This window comes from Phoenix dactylifera, chromosome 8 (genome assembly GCF_009389715.1).
Source record: "Phoenix dactylifera cultivar Barhee BC4 chromosome 8, palm_55x_up_171113_PBpolish2nd_filt_p, whole genome shotgun sequence".
In the NCBI taxonomy this organism is placed as follows: domain Eukaryota; kingdom Viridiplantae; phylum Streptophyta; class Magnoliopsida; order Arecales; family Arecaceae; genus Phoenix; species Phoenix dactylifera.
The window spans coordinates 1,938,938-1,955,037 of NC_052399.1; the positions used below are offsets into that span (position 1 = coordinate 1,938,938).

General features: G+C 46.1%; 1 protein-coding gene across 1 annotated transcript; it reads right to left on the reverse strand.

Moving 5' to 3' along the window:
• Positions 1 to 8,671: 8,671 nt before the first annotated feature.
• On the reverse strand, positions 8,672 to 14,874 carry LOC103712906. Its single transcript, XM_008799614.2, has 3 exons — positions 14,537 to 14,874; positions 9,249 to 9,451; positions 8,672 to 9,137 (listed from the first exon to the last, which is right to left on the reverse strand). The coding sequence occupies exons 1-3, from the start codon at positions 14,636 to 14,638 to the stop codon at positions 8,873 to 8,875; spliced, it is 570 nt and encodes a 189-aa protein (XP_008797836.1). The 5' UTR covers positions 14,639 to 14,874; the 3' UTR covers positions 8,672 to 8,872.
• Positions 14,875 to 16,100: the final 1,226 nt, after the last annotated feature.

Genomic DNA, 16,100 nt, shown 5'->3' on the forward strand with positions numbered 1-16,100 from the left:
GCATGGATGGCTCTTTAGCTTCAAAATCTCCTTGGACCTGGTTCACCACCAGCTGGGAGTCGCTGAAGGCCGTCAGGTCTCCCACTTTTAGTTCTTTCGTCAGCTTGAGCCCGGTGATGAGAGCCTCATACTCGGCCTCATTGTTCGAGGCCGGGAACTCGAGTCGCAGAGCTTGCTCGGCCACCACTCCATCTGGACTGGTGAGGATAAGTCCGGCCCCGCTGCCCCCCGGGGTCGAAGACCCATCCGAGTGCAGGACCCATTGCTGCCTCGGGGTCTCCTCCACAGACTCAGATGGCGGCTCGAGGTCGTCCGGAAGGGTGCACTCCACGATGAAGTCGGCGAGTATCTGAGCTTTGATAGCCGGCCTGGGCCGATATTCTAGGTCGAATTCCCCGAGCTCGACTGCCCATTTGGCGATCCTCCCCGCACGATCCGACCTCTGCAATATCTGCTTCATAGGCTGGTCGGTTAATATAGCTATCGTGTGGGCTTGGAAGTAAGGTCTGAGTCTCCGAGCCGAGATAATGAGAGCGAAGATGGTCTTCTCAAGTTTAGAATATCGGGTCTCAGCATCCCTGAGAACCCGGCTGGTGTAATAGACCGGCTTTTGGAGCTTGTCTTCTTCCCGGACGAGGACCGAGCTTACTGCAGCTGGGGAGACGGCCAGATATAAGTAAAGAATTTCGCCCTTCTGGGGCTTGGTGAGCAGCGGGGGAGAGGCCAGAAGGCGCCGAAGCTCTTCAAAGGCTTGCTGGCATTCTTCTGTCCACCGGAAGTCTTTCGGCCGTTTGAGGCTCTTGAAGAAGGGGAGGCAACGCTCGGCTGATCGAGAAACAAACCTTCCCAGGGCGGCTACCCGCCCCGCGAGCCGCTGCACCTCCTTAACTGTCTTTGGAGGCGACATCTCTTGCAGTGCCCGGATTTTCGCCGGGTTGGCTTCAATTCTGCGTTGGGTCACTATGAAACCCAGGAACTTGCCCGAGGCGACCCCGAACGCGCACTTCGCCGGATTGAGTTTCATTTGGTATTTTCTGAGCTTGGCGAATGTCTCGTTGAGATCGGCTATGTGGTGTTCCGCCGCTTGGCTCTTTACCAGCATGTCGTCCACATAGACTTCCATGTTCCGGCCGATCTGGTCTTTAAAGATTTGGCTGACCAGTCTCTGATAAGTGGCCCCAGCGTTTTTCAGGCCAAAGGGCATCACCTTGTAGCAGTAGGTGCCCTTGTCGGTGATGAAGGCCGTCTTCTCCTCGTCTTCTGGCGCCATTCGGATTTGGTTGTATCCTGAAAAGGCGTCCATAAAAGTTAGCAGTTGGTGTCCTGAAGTGGAGTCGACGAGCTGGTCGATGCTCGGGAGAGGGAAGCTGTCTTTTGGGCAGGCCTTGTTCAGGTCGGTGTAGTCCACGCACATACGCCATTTTCCGTTGGCCTTCTTTACGAGGACTACGTTGGCGAGCCAATCCGGGTAGGAGACCTCCCGGATGAAGCCGGCTCCGAGGAGTTTGTCCACCTCCTCGGCCGCAGCTCGTTGTCGCTCAGGGGCGGAGCCTCTTTTCTTCTGCTTTACAGGCCTGCTGGTTGGCCTTACCTGGAGTCGGTGGACCATGACCTCGGGGTCAATTCCTGGCACGTCCGCGGGCGACCAGGCGAAGACGTCAGCGTTGTCCCGCAGGAAGCTGACGAGGCGATTCCTCTTATGGGCGCCGAGGCCGGAGCCAACCTGCACGGTTAGCTCGGAAAAATTTTCTTGTAGTGGGATTTGAATAAGGAGCTCACCGGGCTCTACTTGCTTCTTCCAGAGAGTGTCCCTCGCATCGAGGATTTCTATGGGCAGTGAAGGGCCCATCGGGCGGTCTGGTGCCTCGGCTGGTTGCTTTACTGTGTGGGCCGCCATGTAGCATTGCTTGGCGACCAGTTGGTCTCCGCGGACCTCGCCCACTCCTTGGCCGGTGGGGAACCGCATGAGCAAATGGCGAGTTGAAACCACGGCTCAAAGGGCGTTTAACCCTGGGCGCCCAAGGATGGCGTTGTAGACCGAGGGCAGACGGACCACCAGGAAGTCCATCCTCACAGTGCTCTCCCGGGGGGCGAGGCCAACTGTGACAAGGAAGCTAGCCTCACCTTCAACCGGGACCGCATCTCCGGTAAACCCGACCAGCGGGGCATTGATTCTCCGGAGGTGTCCTTCTGTCAACCCCATTTTTTGGTAGGCATGGTAGTACAAAATGTTGGCTGAGCTTCTATTGTCAACTAGGACACGCTTTACATCAAACCTATTTACAATCATTGAGATGACCACAGCGTCATCGTGAGGGGTCTCGACCCCTTCTAAGTCCTCGTCCGAGAACGAGATGACTTCATCAGTGCGTGGGCGCTTCGGGGGTGCTCCCTGGGCGGCTGTTCCTGCCGAGGTCCGCCCAATCATGTTGATGGTGCCGGCGATAGGCCTGTTGCCGCCAGGATTTTCGTTTGGTGCGACATTCTCCGCCGGCCTCCTTTCCTCATGTCGGTTCCTCACGAACCGGTTGAGTACTCCCCGTCTGATGAGCGCTTCTATCTCGTCCCGGAGTTGGAAGCAGTCCTCCGTGTCGTGCCCGCGATCTCGGTGGAAGCGGCAGTACTTCCTGAAATTTCGGGAAAATTCCGTGTCTCGCATAGGAGGCGGGGGTCGGAAGAAGTCCCGACCCTCAATTTCCATCAGGATCTCGGCCCGAGGAGCATTGACGGGTGTATAGTTCTCGTACCTCGCCTGGTACGTCCGGGGCCGCGGTGGAGACCTCGGACGAGGAGGTGTCCTCTGCTGAGGTCGCCCCTGCTGACGGGGCGGGCTCCTCAGTCTGGGGAGATTCTTCTCTCGGCGGGGAGACCGGCTCCTTTGTCGACCGCGCTCGTCGCGGCGCTTGTTCCGCTTCTTCGAGGTGGGCTCGATTGCCCCCCGCCTGGAGGCGACTGCCTCCTCGGCCTTGGCGTACTTCCGGGCTCGGGCCAGCATTTCGGTGAAGTCGGCCGGGAAGCTCTTCTCGATGGAGAAGAGGAATCGGTAGGAGCGGACCCCAGTCTTCAGAGCCGACATGGCTATCGACTGGTCTAGCTCGCGAACCTCCCATGTGGCGGCGGTAAAGCGGTCCGGGTACTCTTTGAGGGACTCCCCCTCCTTCTGCTTGATGTCTAGGAGGGAGTCTGATGTCCGTCGCTGGCGCCGGCTGGCAGCAAAGTTGGTGGCGAACTGCCTGCCGAGCTGCTCAAAAGAGGACACCGTGTTCGGCTTCAGACCAGAGAACCAAAGCCGAGCGGTCCCTCGGAGGGTTGTTGGGAAGGCCTTGCAGAGTATGGGCTCCGAGGACTCTTGTAGGGCCATGAGGGCCCGATAACTCTCCAAGTGGTCGAGGGGGTCGGTGATTCCGCTGTAGGGCTCCACCTGAGGCATTTTGAACCTCGCGGGAACTGGCTCGTCCTCGATCTGGCGGGAGAAGGGGGACTTGGTAGTGAACTCAAAGTCCCCTTCCTGTCTTGCCTTCTTGCTGTGGAGTGCCGCAATCTGGCGCTCCAGATGCTCGACTTTTCGGTCGAGCTCCCCCACCCGTGGGATTGTCGCTGTGGTTTGCGCCAGCTCACGGTGATCCGGGGCTGACTCCGCCTCAGAAAGTTGGGGTCTCCGGTCGAAACCTTCTCCCGGTAACTCTCTCCGGAGAGAAGCTCGTTCTCCATTGTTGGCTCTGGAGGAGCCATGCAAATTTTGGCTGGGGAGAACCGGGCCGTTGGGGAGACACTCCGGCGGGGCCTGGGCCCGCGGGGGAAGTGCCGGTAAAGCCTCCACGCGCCGCAGGCCCTGAACGGCGGCGGCCAGGGCCTGGACTTGCTGTGCCAGGGCATTGAACTGTTCCGGCTGGACTTGAGGAGCTGGGTCAGCCGGAGTTGGAAAATTCTGGACGGAGTGTCCAGGACTTTGCGGGGGACGCCGGGAGACGTTAGAGGCTCCCTTACTTCTCAACTTCATGACTGCTACTCGGGCCCTTCCTCTAGCGCCAACTGTTGCTGGAAATTGGACCCGGGGGCAACCTTCGGTCGAGGAGAGGGAGCGACTGTTGATCCTCACGGCGGGGCGGCGGTCTGTCGGCGGGCGGCGTCCTCCGTCCGGGGCGGTCGGAGAGAAGGAACAGCAGGTCCTCGCAGCGGGGCGGCGATCCGTTGGCTGGCGGCGTCCTCCGTCCGGGTGCCTGCACACGAACCGGTGGCCGGGTTCTCCGGCGCCGGCCCTCCGACGCTCAAGTCAGGGAGGGGGCGAATAGTGGGGAGAAGGAGATAGACAGTGATTTTTGGGTGTATGAACGTTTCGATCCCCTCTTGAGAGGCCAAGGCTCCCTTTTATATGCGGGGGTCGGTTTACCTGTGGTGTAACAGGGCGAGGCCGTAGTACGGCTTGGCATGTTGTTCAGGTCGGCGCTCGGTCAGGCGAATCATTGCACTGATGTCGGCGGCATGGCCGAGATCAGAGACTTATCATAGTCGACTAGACCCTGCTGGGTCGATTTGCCGTGGAGAGCTGGGGATCCGTAGATGTCAGGAGCCATGCGCATTTATTGTGGAGTAAGTCGGAGATCCGCATTCATTATGGAGTAAGCCGGAGATCCGCATTAATGGTGGAGTAAGCCGGAGATCCGCATTTATTGTTGAGTGTGCCGGAAGATTACAGCGGCCATGCGCAATAAATGCCGGAGGGGTGTTAGAGTACGGTCCTCGGACATCGGGGTTTCTCTTAGGTCGGAGGTTTCGGGGTCGGTCGTCTCGTGGCCGAGCGTTCCGAGGTCGGACGCTGACTTCGGCTGTCCGGGGTCGGAGGTTGTACGGCTTCTTAGGGGCATTTATATCATTTGGGGGGAAACTTTATTCCCACCAACAGGTCCCATCCGGCTCTCCCCTCTCGCCGGCGGCGGCGACGACCGCCCCATTGCCCAACGAGTGTGTTCTCTCTGGAAATTTTCCATGGGCGCGAATCCTAAAGTCACAAGACCAACGCTCTAGGAAACACACTGCGTTTTCCAAAAAAAAAAGCCTACATATAACGGCTTCATGCAGACGAGCGCATAAAAATAGAGACATTGAGGTTATGGGATCCGTCGTGCACACAGGATTATTATTATGCGGAAGCCAATCGCCATAGAAACAGGAGGACACGTGGTACGTAGAATAGTCCGTGCGCTTAGAAATATTATGCGATTTTTTCGTACATAACAAATATGCGAAAAATGTCCTCGCATAAAACTCTTGTGCGGTTGTAAAGGCGCATAGATAAAAGTATGCAGACTTGGTGCACTAGGGGTCAATCTCGCATAACTTTTTTCGTGTGGACTTACTTCCGCACAGAAAATATGCGGAACAACAGGTGCTCGGATTCCATTCGCGCATAACACTTTTATGCGAAAGAAAAAAATCCTGCATAGATAAATATGCGGACGTAGGATATTTGATTCTATTGAGCGCATAATATTTCTATGTGGAGAGTAGATTCGCACAGTAAGCATATGCGGACGTCCGCAGCATATGAGAGGCATTTCCCCCGTCCCAGCGCCGGCAGCGCCTGTGTCCATTCGACTGCGCCCCCGACACCATCCCTCAACTCCAGCGGTGACCGCCGACGATCTCAGTGCCTGAATCTTCTCATATGTCGTTTGATGGAGCGGCGACGCCGGCAATCAGCGTCGGCTTCGGTGGTGGGAGATGGAGGGAAAGACAGAAGGAAGAGCTTTTCTACCATTAGATGCCCTCGCTGCTCATGTTTCGCTTTATTTGTCCGTACCATTGCCTTCGCCGCTCGCATTTCTGCTATTGGATATTTGGATGCCCCACAGCCTTGTCTCGATTGCTCACATTTCTACCAATGGATTTGTCTTGATCTAAAAGCTGATGTCAGGTGATGCTCCATCCAAGAACCATCCAAATATCATCAACCTCCGTTAGTGTCGCCTGCCTGGCTGCCTCGGTTGAAAGTAATCATCAATTAAAGTCCGATGAATCAAACACTCACCTGTTTTCTGATAAAAAATTTTAAGAAATATACAATGAAAATGCCACCATTTACGTTTCGAACCCAGAACTCCCCTAAATGAAAGCACTAAAAGGAGAGTTTTGATGTACACCAAAAAAAATAGGAGAGTTTTGATCAATTGAACCAAACCTTGCTAGCAAAAGCCATCCAAAACGACTGTCGTGCACCAGAGGTGGCCATGTTTCACAAATCTCAATGCAAGATTGAAGGGTGGTGCGACATTGGACCATCAAATGGTCTGTTGGGCACAAGACTCTAGCTTCCTTTCTTCTTTCTTTCTTTCTTTCTTTTTTCCACTTTTTTGAGGGAGACTGGGAGGGAGACCTATTTGTACCATAACTACCTGAGTTCAGAGTTCTGGTGATGCGTCGCTCGGGAACCTAAGCAAAGCAGCATGACCACTTAGACAAGCCCCAATTCGTATTTCCTTTTATTTCTTATTTTAACTAATTAATGGAGATTTCAGTAGAGCAAGTTTTAGGGGAAAAAAACCACCTTCTAATTCTATGTGAATTATGCATCAAAGGCCTCATACATGAAAGAGTGGTTATGTTAGTGCCATTGTTTCATCAGCGGCGCACAATAGAGAAATTCATATGCCCCTTATTTTGGAGAAAATATACCCTGCACTCTGTGAACCACATCAGTGGACCGTGCGCCATAGAAACAGATCGAGACAAGATGTGCAGGGCGGCTGGCATGTAATATATGGAGCCCACAAAAACTAGGACGTCTGATTGGTGCGGTGCACCGCCACATGGTGCAGGAATATAATTTCTCCTCCTTTTTCGGCTCCTCAAGACACGAGCGTGACACCGCCGCAAACATCGTTCAGAGTACAGCGCAACTCTGACCTATGGTCATGGCATGTAGACGTTGAGCCGGGAGAACACTGGTAGTGTACGGGGAAGAACACCTGATCGTAAATTCTAATTGAGTAGACCAAGACTTCGTTTACAAAAGTTCTTCACTTCCAAGGCATAATAATAATGCAGCAATGCTGAGCAAATATTGATAATGCGGAGAAGGAGAACAAACCACGTAGTAAGTTAATATTTTGGTGTCGTTGGAATCTTTGGAATTTGGATGCCTGGCCATGCTTGTGGGTTTCATTTCTCACCCATCATCAACACTGTGGCTTGGGAGTCTTCATATTCTAAGCTTCAAGGAGGATTTTGGCACAAGAAATCCTTGTAGGGGCTTCAACAAGTGCTTGATACGGGTACTTTTCCATCTTATCTGAAAAATTATTGGCGATGCATCGGCTATTGTTCCTTAGTAAATGAGCGAGATGTATCGCATATGGAAAATAAGAACACTAGGAATGGTATTATATACTAGAAGGCTGCCTGCAAGGAAAATGAGAAGTCAGATGATCCAAGCTCGCTATTAGTTTCTGGCTATATTGGCCATTTAGTTGAATTCAAAGCATCAAGGTAATCAAACCACCGATTAATGATATATTATTATATGGTTTTTTGTACTAGCACGAATGTATGATTCAATGAGGAGGTTGGTTTTGTATAGAGATGATCTATTTTGCATTGTGATAATATCAAAATCTGAGCTTGTCCCAGTAATCACCTCTCCAGTCACCGGATGCTATACGAACCCACACAAATGAAATCCAAGTCCCTACTTTGCTGAATCAATATATACCAAAAAGTTCACAAATAAATAACAATAAAGAGCACTAATTAGCCAATTCTTCAAATGCTGATATATAATGCACAGGTTTTGCTGGGTCTGTAACGGATCTAACAAGGACAAGCAACCAGTAACGGCTTTCTTTGGATGATTCTTCTTATGAGATGCTAGAAAGTCAAACAGAACAATAAGGTCAGTAAGAGCAAAATAAAAAGTTGGACATTTTAACACATGGAATTTGTTCTACAATATAAATATGCAACCAGATCTTATGCAATTCTTCTAGAAATTTTGACCAAAAAATATGAAATAATGACATGTTAAAACATGTTGAGACATTTCTATTTGACTTTAAATTTCAATTTTTAGTCCATTATTATTACATAGTTAACAATCAAGTGCTTGTTAATGATTTATATTTTTGTGGCATGTACTCAATATTTATTCTCAGTATAAATTGTTTAACTTAGATAATAACATCTAAAACCTGACGACTACCAAGACCTGATCCTCGCCTGAACCCGATACACATATGTTACCTAAACCCAGACCCAATTCATCAATGGTGGAACATAAATTAAAACCCAACATCTCCATGTGTATAGGTCTAGGTTTAGTAAAACCCGGACCGGATTCCATGCTCATATCCACAACCAAGAATTTCTGCTGACGGATGATGGGTATGATCACTACCTTTTCCTCACAAAGGATAAGGTTGCCTCCTTAACTGCAGCAACCCACAATAGGTACCATCCGATATTACTTTTGCTCTCTTAGACCAACAGCAAGAGATCCCTGAGACAGTAACAATGCCTTCCCATTGCATTCTCAGTTTAGGCCAAAGACCCTCATCATTAGGTCTTCTGGCTCTGGTTCGGAACTACTCACTATATCTCAATTGACTCTCAAACCATCACAATTACCAACTTTTTAGCGAGTAATAATGAGCTATCATCACTTATGGAAAGCAAAACAAACAAAACAAAAGCAGAAACATGCGGATAAGAACACACAGTAGCAACCTTAAGACACTTGAAGCATCTACAATTACCAGAATCAAACTCAGCCTTTTCAAAACCAGTTGCAGGTAACAAGTCAAATATCACATGACGGGAGATAAGATGGAGCATTTGTATAAACTTCTAGCTAGAACTGTGGAGTTTGAGTTGGTTGCAGTCAAGGATAACCAGTCATTCCGACAGTTGAGCTTGCCCTGTTGGTTTTATGCGCAGCCTGACTTGTAGCTTTGGAAAAGTACATGTAGTAATACACATTGAGTATCATGGTGAAGACCACGAAGACAGCTCCAGTAACGAATACTCCTTTCCTCAAAGACTCACAAGTCCAGTTTGAAGCATAGATCATATGCCTGTACTTTGTATGGTATGCATTCTTTGTCGCACCAGCTAACAAGCATGCCTCAGCAATCAAGAAAGTCAGCCTGCAGTTGGCAAACAAGCACATTCGCATAATGCATCCCGAAGTAATTCACGATTTATAAACAGAATAAAGGATTTGTGAGAATTATGATCCTATATGGAAGAAAGATCACCATGAAGAGGCAAAATATATAATCGACCAGGCTCGACTTCCACCAGGAGCTAATGGTTGGCCAAAGCACATACACTTTGTGACACCCATGAGCAGAGATTGACTAGAGAAAAGAAACAAGAAAGCACCAACTCCATAGCCGGTTGCAACATCCGAATCGTAAACACAGAATGTAGCATTGAGGTTATCAGTAACTATGGTACCCTGGCATGCAAAACAGAGAATTTAGTAATGCCCAGAAGCAAATACAAGGTTAAATAGCTAAAAGATAAGGATGTCAGAATTTTCTTTAATCATATGGGTTACATGTCAATCGGTGTTCATAGTCAATCACAGATTACAATTTGCAAGAAATATTGATGAATGAGCTAGGTAGATCTCCGAGAAGACTCCAAATAGTTCTGCCCCAGCCCAAGGACAAAAAAGCCATTAACTATATCAAGATATGTGACTGGGCTATTATTGACTATTCGAGTTTCACTAATCATAGAGACAAACTGGATCATAGGAGCGAGAAGGAACCCCAAAACAATGTCTAACCCCACAGCTAAGGCCCAACAAACAAAACAAGAAACATTAGAAGCATAGAACAGCCAAAAGTGCAGTTTCAATAATCTGGTGAGTTGTGGGAACATAATTGTTTCCTCGTTTTTTATTATTCTTTCAGTGAATACAATGCAAGCCGACCGTCATTGTCACATGCCTTTAGAAGATGAACAGAAGCTGTGGCCCGGAACAATTGACCTTGTGACATCCACTTTGAGTCCCTTCCCCACTCTTTTATGATTTTACCCACTTTCTAACTTTGCTGATGTCGTATTCTATTTAAATCAAGCTTGCAGCGCACCAAGATATTAAGTTCATCAATTTAAAGAATGAAAAATATAAATTATTGTTTTATATGAGTCATTTCTAGGTACTTCTACATGAACAAGAAACTTATCTGAATTACTCCTGAATATTACTAGCATTCATTCTTACACTTAAAGAAAACTATATTGGCTAAAACAAAGAAAACATTTTCCAATAGTTTACCTAAGTACCCATTTTCCATTTATGCAAGAAACTGTATAGATTGGGTAAGAAAACAACTTGATAGCAATAGTCTAAATTAAAGGTTCGATCAAAAAACATAAACAAAATTTTCAACAAGACTCACCCATAGAACCTGAGGTCAGGTAAACTTCATACTTTAGTGATCTCTGGGGCCTTCCACAATTGGGCCCTTGTGCGGTCCTACAGTGATTGGCCCATGCAGTGGAGGCCCGACAGCACTTCGGGCCCTTGTAACTCCTGCCTGCAGCACATCTCCCAACTCCTAGGGCTAACCACCATGTGGCTCCATAAAGGCCACAGGGTGGGAGGCCACAGAATATGTGCTCTTTGTTCTTATCCAAGTCCTCGAAAACCAGAATTGCTGGCACATCATTCTTCAATATTTTTTCATCCAAAATATTTCTGTTCTTGTTTGCTTCTCCTTTTCCTCAACCACCGAACCTTCTTTATCATGATCCGACCCACACCTAAGACCCAAGATCGAGCACCAGAGCTGCTCATAGCAACGTACCAAAAATCAGAATGTTAAGTCCTACCAATCAATATGGGATCAACTTTCTGGATTTTATTCCACCAGTGGTTCCTAACCAAAAAAAGGTCCATTCAATTGGAAAAACTCTGTAAATCATGCCTCCGTCAAAGCCTACTCTAAGACCCACCAACGCCACCTTACACCTACTGGTCCTCCATATAAACTTCCCTATTCATCATTTAGAGCACTGATGAAGTGATGTAGGAAGAGAAAGAAAATCAGGCTTATTAAAGATGAACAATTAAGATGGCAAAAACAAGTGAAATAGGTTTCAATAGGCAAGGCTAGGTGTGGAGATTAGTAATCTAAGGTTTGCTTAGCCCAATATCAGAGTTCTATGAAGAATTTCAAGAATGTTGTCGTCTTTGTTGCAGACCTGAATTGGGGTGTAGGCCTAAGTACAAAATACTTAAGATGAACTATATAGGATCTGCTTGAATTCAGAGATTGCAAAATCACTAGTTTAAAGGAATTTTATGGGATCATACAAGATAACAGATGGATTAGAAAAATATTAGCAGGAAAGGAAGTACAAGATAACAGTAACACAGTCAATAACACCATATAAAACACTAGATTTACCCAAAGGTATCATCACTAGACTTGGAAAATCAGACCAGCCTGGCTAGCAATTTGACAACAGGGCAAGCCTCGGCAAGGGTATCTGAGCTAGGAAGTCAAGTCGAACCCGTATTCTACACCTGCTTAATTTCCAACCTGGCCCAGACTAAATAAATATTACCTTGGTTTGGCTAGGCCTAGCCTGAAGCACATAAAATAAAAGATGTTACTAATATATTTATTAATGTATACTACATAATAAGTAAACATTAACCTAGTAGCCTTCCCTTTTGCCTCTTCATCCTCTCCTCCAAGCCCTAATCCTAAGAAACCATTAGAACTTCGGAGGAGTGGCTCATGAACATTGATGCTACGACAAGAATCGTTCTAGCGTTTTGCTTGGTTTGGCTTGCCTGGACCTTTGATCTATTCAACAAGGCTAGGCTTGGAATAGGAAAGTTAGGCTTGAGATTGAGCCCTGCCAAGCTTGAGCTAGCATGGGGGGATGGATGCTTAGCTCATGCTAGGTTAGAATTGGCCCAATAAATGCTCATGTATATCCATCACCCATGACAGAGAAGAAGCAAAGCTCAAATATTTATCACAACTGAAATTAATAATATATTATCAAAAATAGCACTTGTATAGACCCTTGTGGATCCTCTATAGCTTTAGGAACACCAAGCATAAAAGTAAAATTCCTTTCTAGAAATAAAATAAGGAAATACAGAAAAGAAGGAAGAACAACCTACTCTTCACAATACAAGGCCTCTTAGCATAACTTTTAAGGGATTAACCAGCCCTTCATGAGGAGATTTATTAACATGCAACAACAGAAAAGGAAACATATAACAAAATGAGAGCTTATCCAAATTAGGATCCTCATAGGCTGTCTTGTGAACTCTACAAACACCTAAAGCATTCTAAAATTCAATCCTAATAATTTAACAGTCACCTCTTTCCCAACCTGTAACAGAAATTAGGCTCATAGTCACTAATCCGGCTCATCTATGGTGCCCCAAAGCCAATGCCAAAGATGGTAAAAAGGAAAACAGAAGGAAAAAGAATGTATTTAAAACCCTAGACATGTATTGGTGTTATAATGAAGAGCTATTACTTTGAACTCAAATGGTGCAAGAAAAAAGAAAAGAAAAGAAAAAAGAAACACACATACAAAATAAGTTAGCATGACATGCATTGGAATTTCACTCAGGAGCAAGAGTTAGAACGTTAACTAGTTTCCAGAAAATATAAAGTAAACAAAAGAAAAGTCCTTATAGTAATTACCACCCCAACAATTAATAAAAACTTACCTATCTACTATATAGGTAATTAATGATGAAATCTGCCTTTATATAAGTATTTAATGGTGAAATCGGCCTGGGTATAGAAATGATTAAGGACAAAAGAAAATAATACACCAGAGTTGGTGCTTTTAATCTACTAATTAAAATCCCCCCTAGCAAGGGAGTTTTTTTTTTTAATCGCTTATCTTGGGAATCGAACTCGTGCCGCTGGCTTTGATACCACTGTTAGGACTGTAGGCGTTGCCATCTCACTAAAACCCGCAGGTGATAGTAAAGGCTTAACCACAGACTTTAAACCGACCATCCCAAGCGCTCCGCCGGCGTTCGATTGCGACTTGGCCTACACCGGCCTCCGCCGCGGACGAGCCTTGCTGACTTGACCCACACTGCGGACGAGGTTTAATGGATCATAGGCTACTTTCATTCAAACAAGGCCCTAAAATTCAAGCTTGACCTAAGCTTTGATCAAGCTTAATTTAAATCCAGCTCACTTTGAGGGTAACAAGCTGCGGAAAATATGCTTGTTTAACCTCATATTGATACTAAGCTCCATCAAATAGGAAATGTGCCAAATTTGACCAATCAAATAAGCTTGATTACACCTCTAGACATCAATAATCCGAAGGACACATTTAACCGGTTATCTCCATCATTTGCCAACTTTGTTTCAAAAAAAAAGTCACATTTTCAGAATCCTGTTGTGGCATGTGCTAAAATTTTCATAAACATCCAGCGATGAAGCGATTGTGAGATTCTAGTCCCACAGCAGATTGAACATGAGTACACAACGATGTGTCAAAACCTTCATGCAAGCACAGAGGGAGCCACAGGGATGGGGGTCAATCAAAAGCCAGAAATATGATGCAATTTGAAGTCCCAAATCTGGAATGACTATTTGCTTCAAGCCATAGATGTAGCATCAGTGTTATTAGGCACTAAAGAAAAGAAATTATAGGATAAGTTTGCACCAGCAAAATTTCCTCTTTAATGTGGTCAACCAGAAATACAAGGTAATGCAAGAACAACATGTAGCTGAACAAAGCACTTGCAGTCATAAGTGCAGACACAATGCACAAGCCATCGGTATAAAATCCATCTGCTACTAGGGAAACTAGTAGCAAACGTACGAAGTATTCATGGACCTCCAGGTAAATACTTACTGCATGTATTTTATCACACACACATACACAACCTACCGCTTGTAAAGGAGCAAGGCCATATGTAAAAATAAAAAACAAAACAAAAATCAAGGAAGCGTCAACAATCCCAAGAAGTAACTCGAATTTCCTAGGCATTGCTGTCCGGTTGCAAAGGATGAACTCATACACCAAGCTTGCCCATGAATTGAGTCATTACACTTTAAAATCTTGTATTTGAACCTTACTTATTCTGCTCCAATTTCCCTGGTGTACGTTTTTAAAAATCTTTGTACAAAATGCGCTCCCTAGTCTACCCTCCCCCTTTCAAATCATCTTTTACGGTTACAATCAAGGTCACAATTTCCATCTTCCATTCAGCATTCTGAAATTCCAATGCAAATTGAAACCTTTTACTCTAACAGAAGTGTTCTGTTACTTACATTGCATATTACCCTAAAAGATACAGTTTCCATACAAACTAGACCTAATCAAATACCAACTAGTAGACCAAATAACTTCTAAATTCATTGATTCAATTAGTAGACCTAATCGCAAAGACATCCACATAATGGCCAAGAAACAGAGACTAAAAGGCAAAATCACAAAGATCTCCATCCAACATCAAGTGAGCGACACCCTACTTCACTATAACCAAGAGGTACAGCGGATAATAAGAAGGGCGAAGAGCGCTCACGGTGCTCCTGCGGCGTTCGGCAGCGATGGCGAAGCCGAAGGCAGTGAGGCTGAGGGCGACCACAAGGATGTGGACAAGCGTAGAAGCCTTCCCTTCTCCCATCGCCCTCTTTTCTCACTCGCTCAAAGAAGTAAGAAGGTGTGGGGTGGTGTGAAGTGGAAAGTGCGAAGTAAGAGACGGCCGTGGAATAAAGGCAGCGCGGCCTCAGCAGCGGCCCCTACTTTTTCAACTCCGTGCTGTTAGATTGCCCGCAGAGTTGACTGGAATTTCAGGGCGTGTCACCAACCTCTTGCTCGTTGGTCTTTCGAATGGTCATCGCTCTGCATGTGATATCAATATGTTAACCTAAATCATTATTTTACTATATTGATGCTTGATATTTCTAATTTGTTAGTCTTTCATCTCAACCGAGATCAAGCAACATGTTTGCTTACATTTTGATGTCGTCAAGCATCAGATGGTTGGACACGTGATCCGTGAAAAATACAAAATTCAGTGGGGCCAAAGAAACTTTTAGGATTTTCTCTCGGGCAGGCAAGCGATCCTTTGGAAGCTACCTCAAACGCATCCATGCAACTTGTTCACATCAGATCTAGTTCTCACCGACAAAATTCTGTAGTACCTACAGAGCCGCTTAAGGGAGTGGTCATGCGCTAGCGGAGAAAGGGCGAGCTCGAAGTGGCACGCACCTCCTTGCTTAGAAAACGAGTGTCAAAGACTCAAGTTCTTGGATGATGTTATCCCTCAAGATATTAAATTTTCTGAAAAATAATATTTCTAAATTTACGAGTTCATATCCCAGAAATGTTTGGATACATCCTCTTCTCTTATTGGATGGGACTTCTCTCTTCCATCTTGAAGAAGAAGCGATATCGAAAGAAGAACTGGTATGGAGGCCATAATTTGTAGGGATATGCACTGATTAATCTGCTCCAGGAATCGAACTTAAATGAGAGAGAAATATCAAGATCATATAGGATCTTTTAAGAAGGTTGCTGGTCTCCACGAGGACCAAGACCAGGCATTGACTTTGCTACGCCTCAGAGAATGGGAAGATTGGCATTCTTATCGATACCTGATCTCCCAAAGGACCAAGACAGATATCTAAACAACAGGACTAATAACCAGACAAGCACTTTAATTTACAATATCTTCAACTAAGCATCATACCTGCAAAAATAATTGTTCTATATGGATTAAAAAAAAAACGAAAAAGAAAAAGAAGTTTCAGCACATACAAATTCATCGAAGTGCTAGTAAAAGCTGTCAAAACTTTGTTGGTGTCACCTATAAATTTAATGTCGTCACGCATTAGGCTTATGTTTAGGCCTGTGACTCTACTTCAGCCATTCAAGTTTTTCTCGGAGTGTTTCACCAATGTCATGAGCTTGGCTCAGAAGCATATTCCCAGGCAAGGCAATGTCCACCTCAACGAAGTATTGAGAACCGAAAGTATATGCTCTAACCGTAGCGATATGATTGATTCCTGCATGGCGATTCCAAATGATACCGTCAACTTCGCTAAGAAGTCAGGGGGTGCTGTTTTCCCAATTAATGACCATAC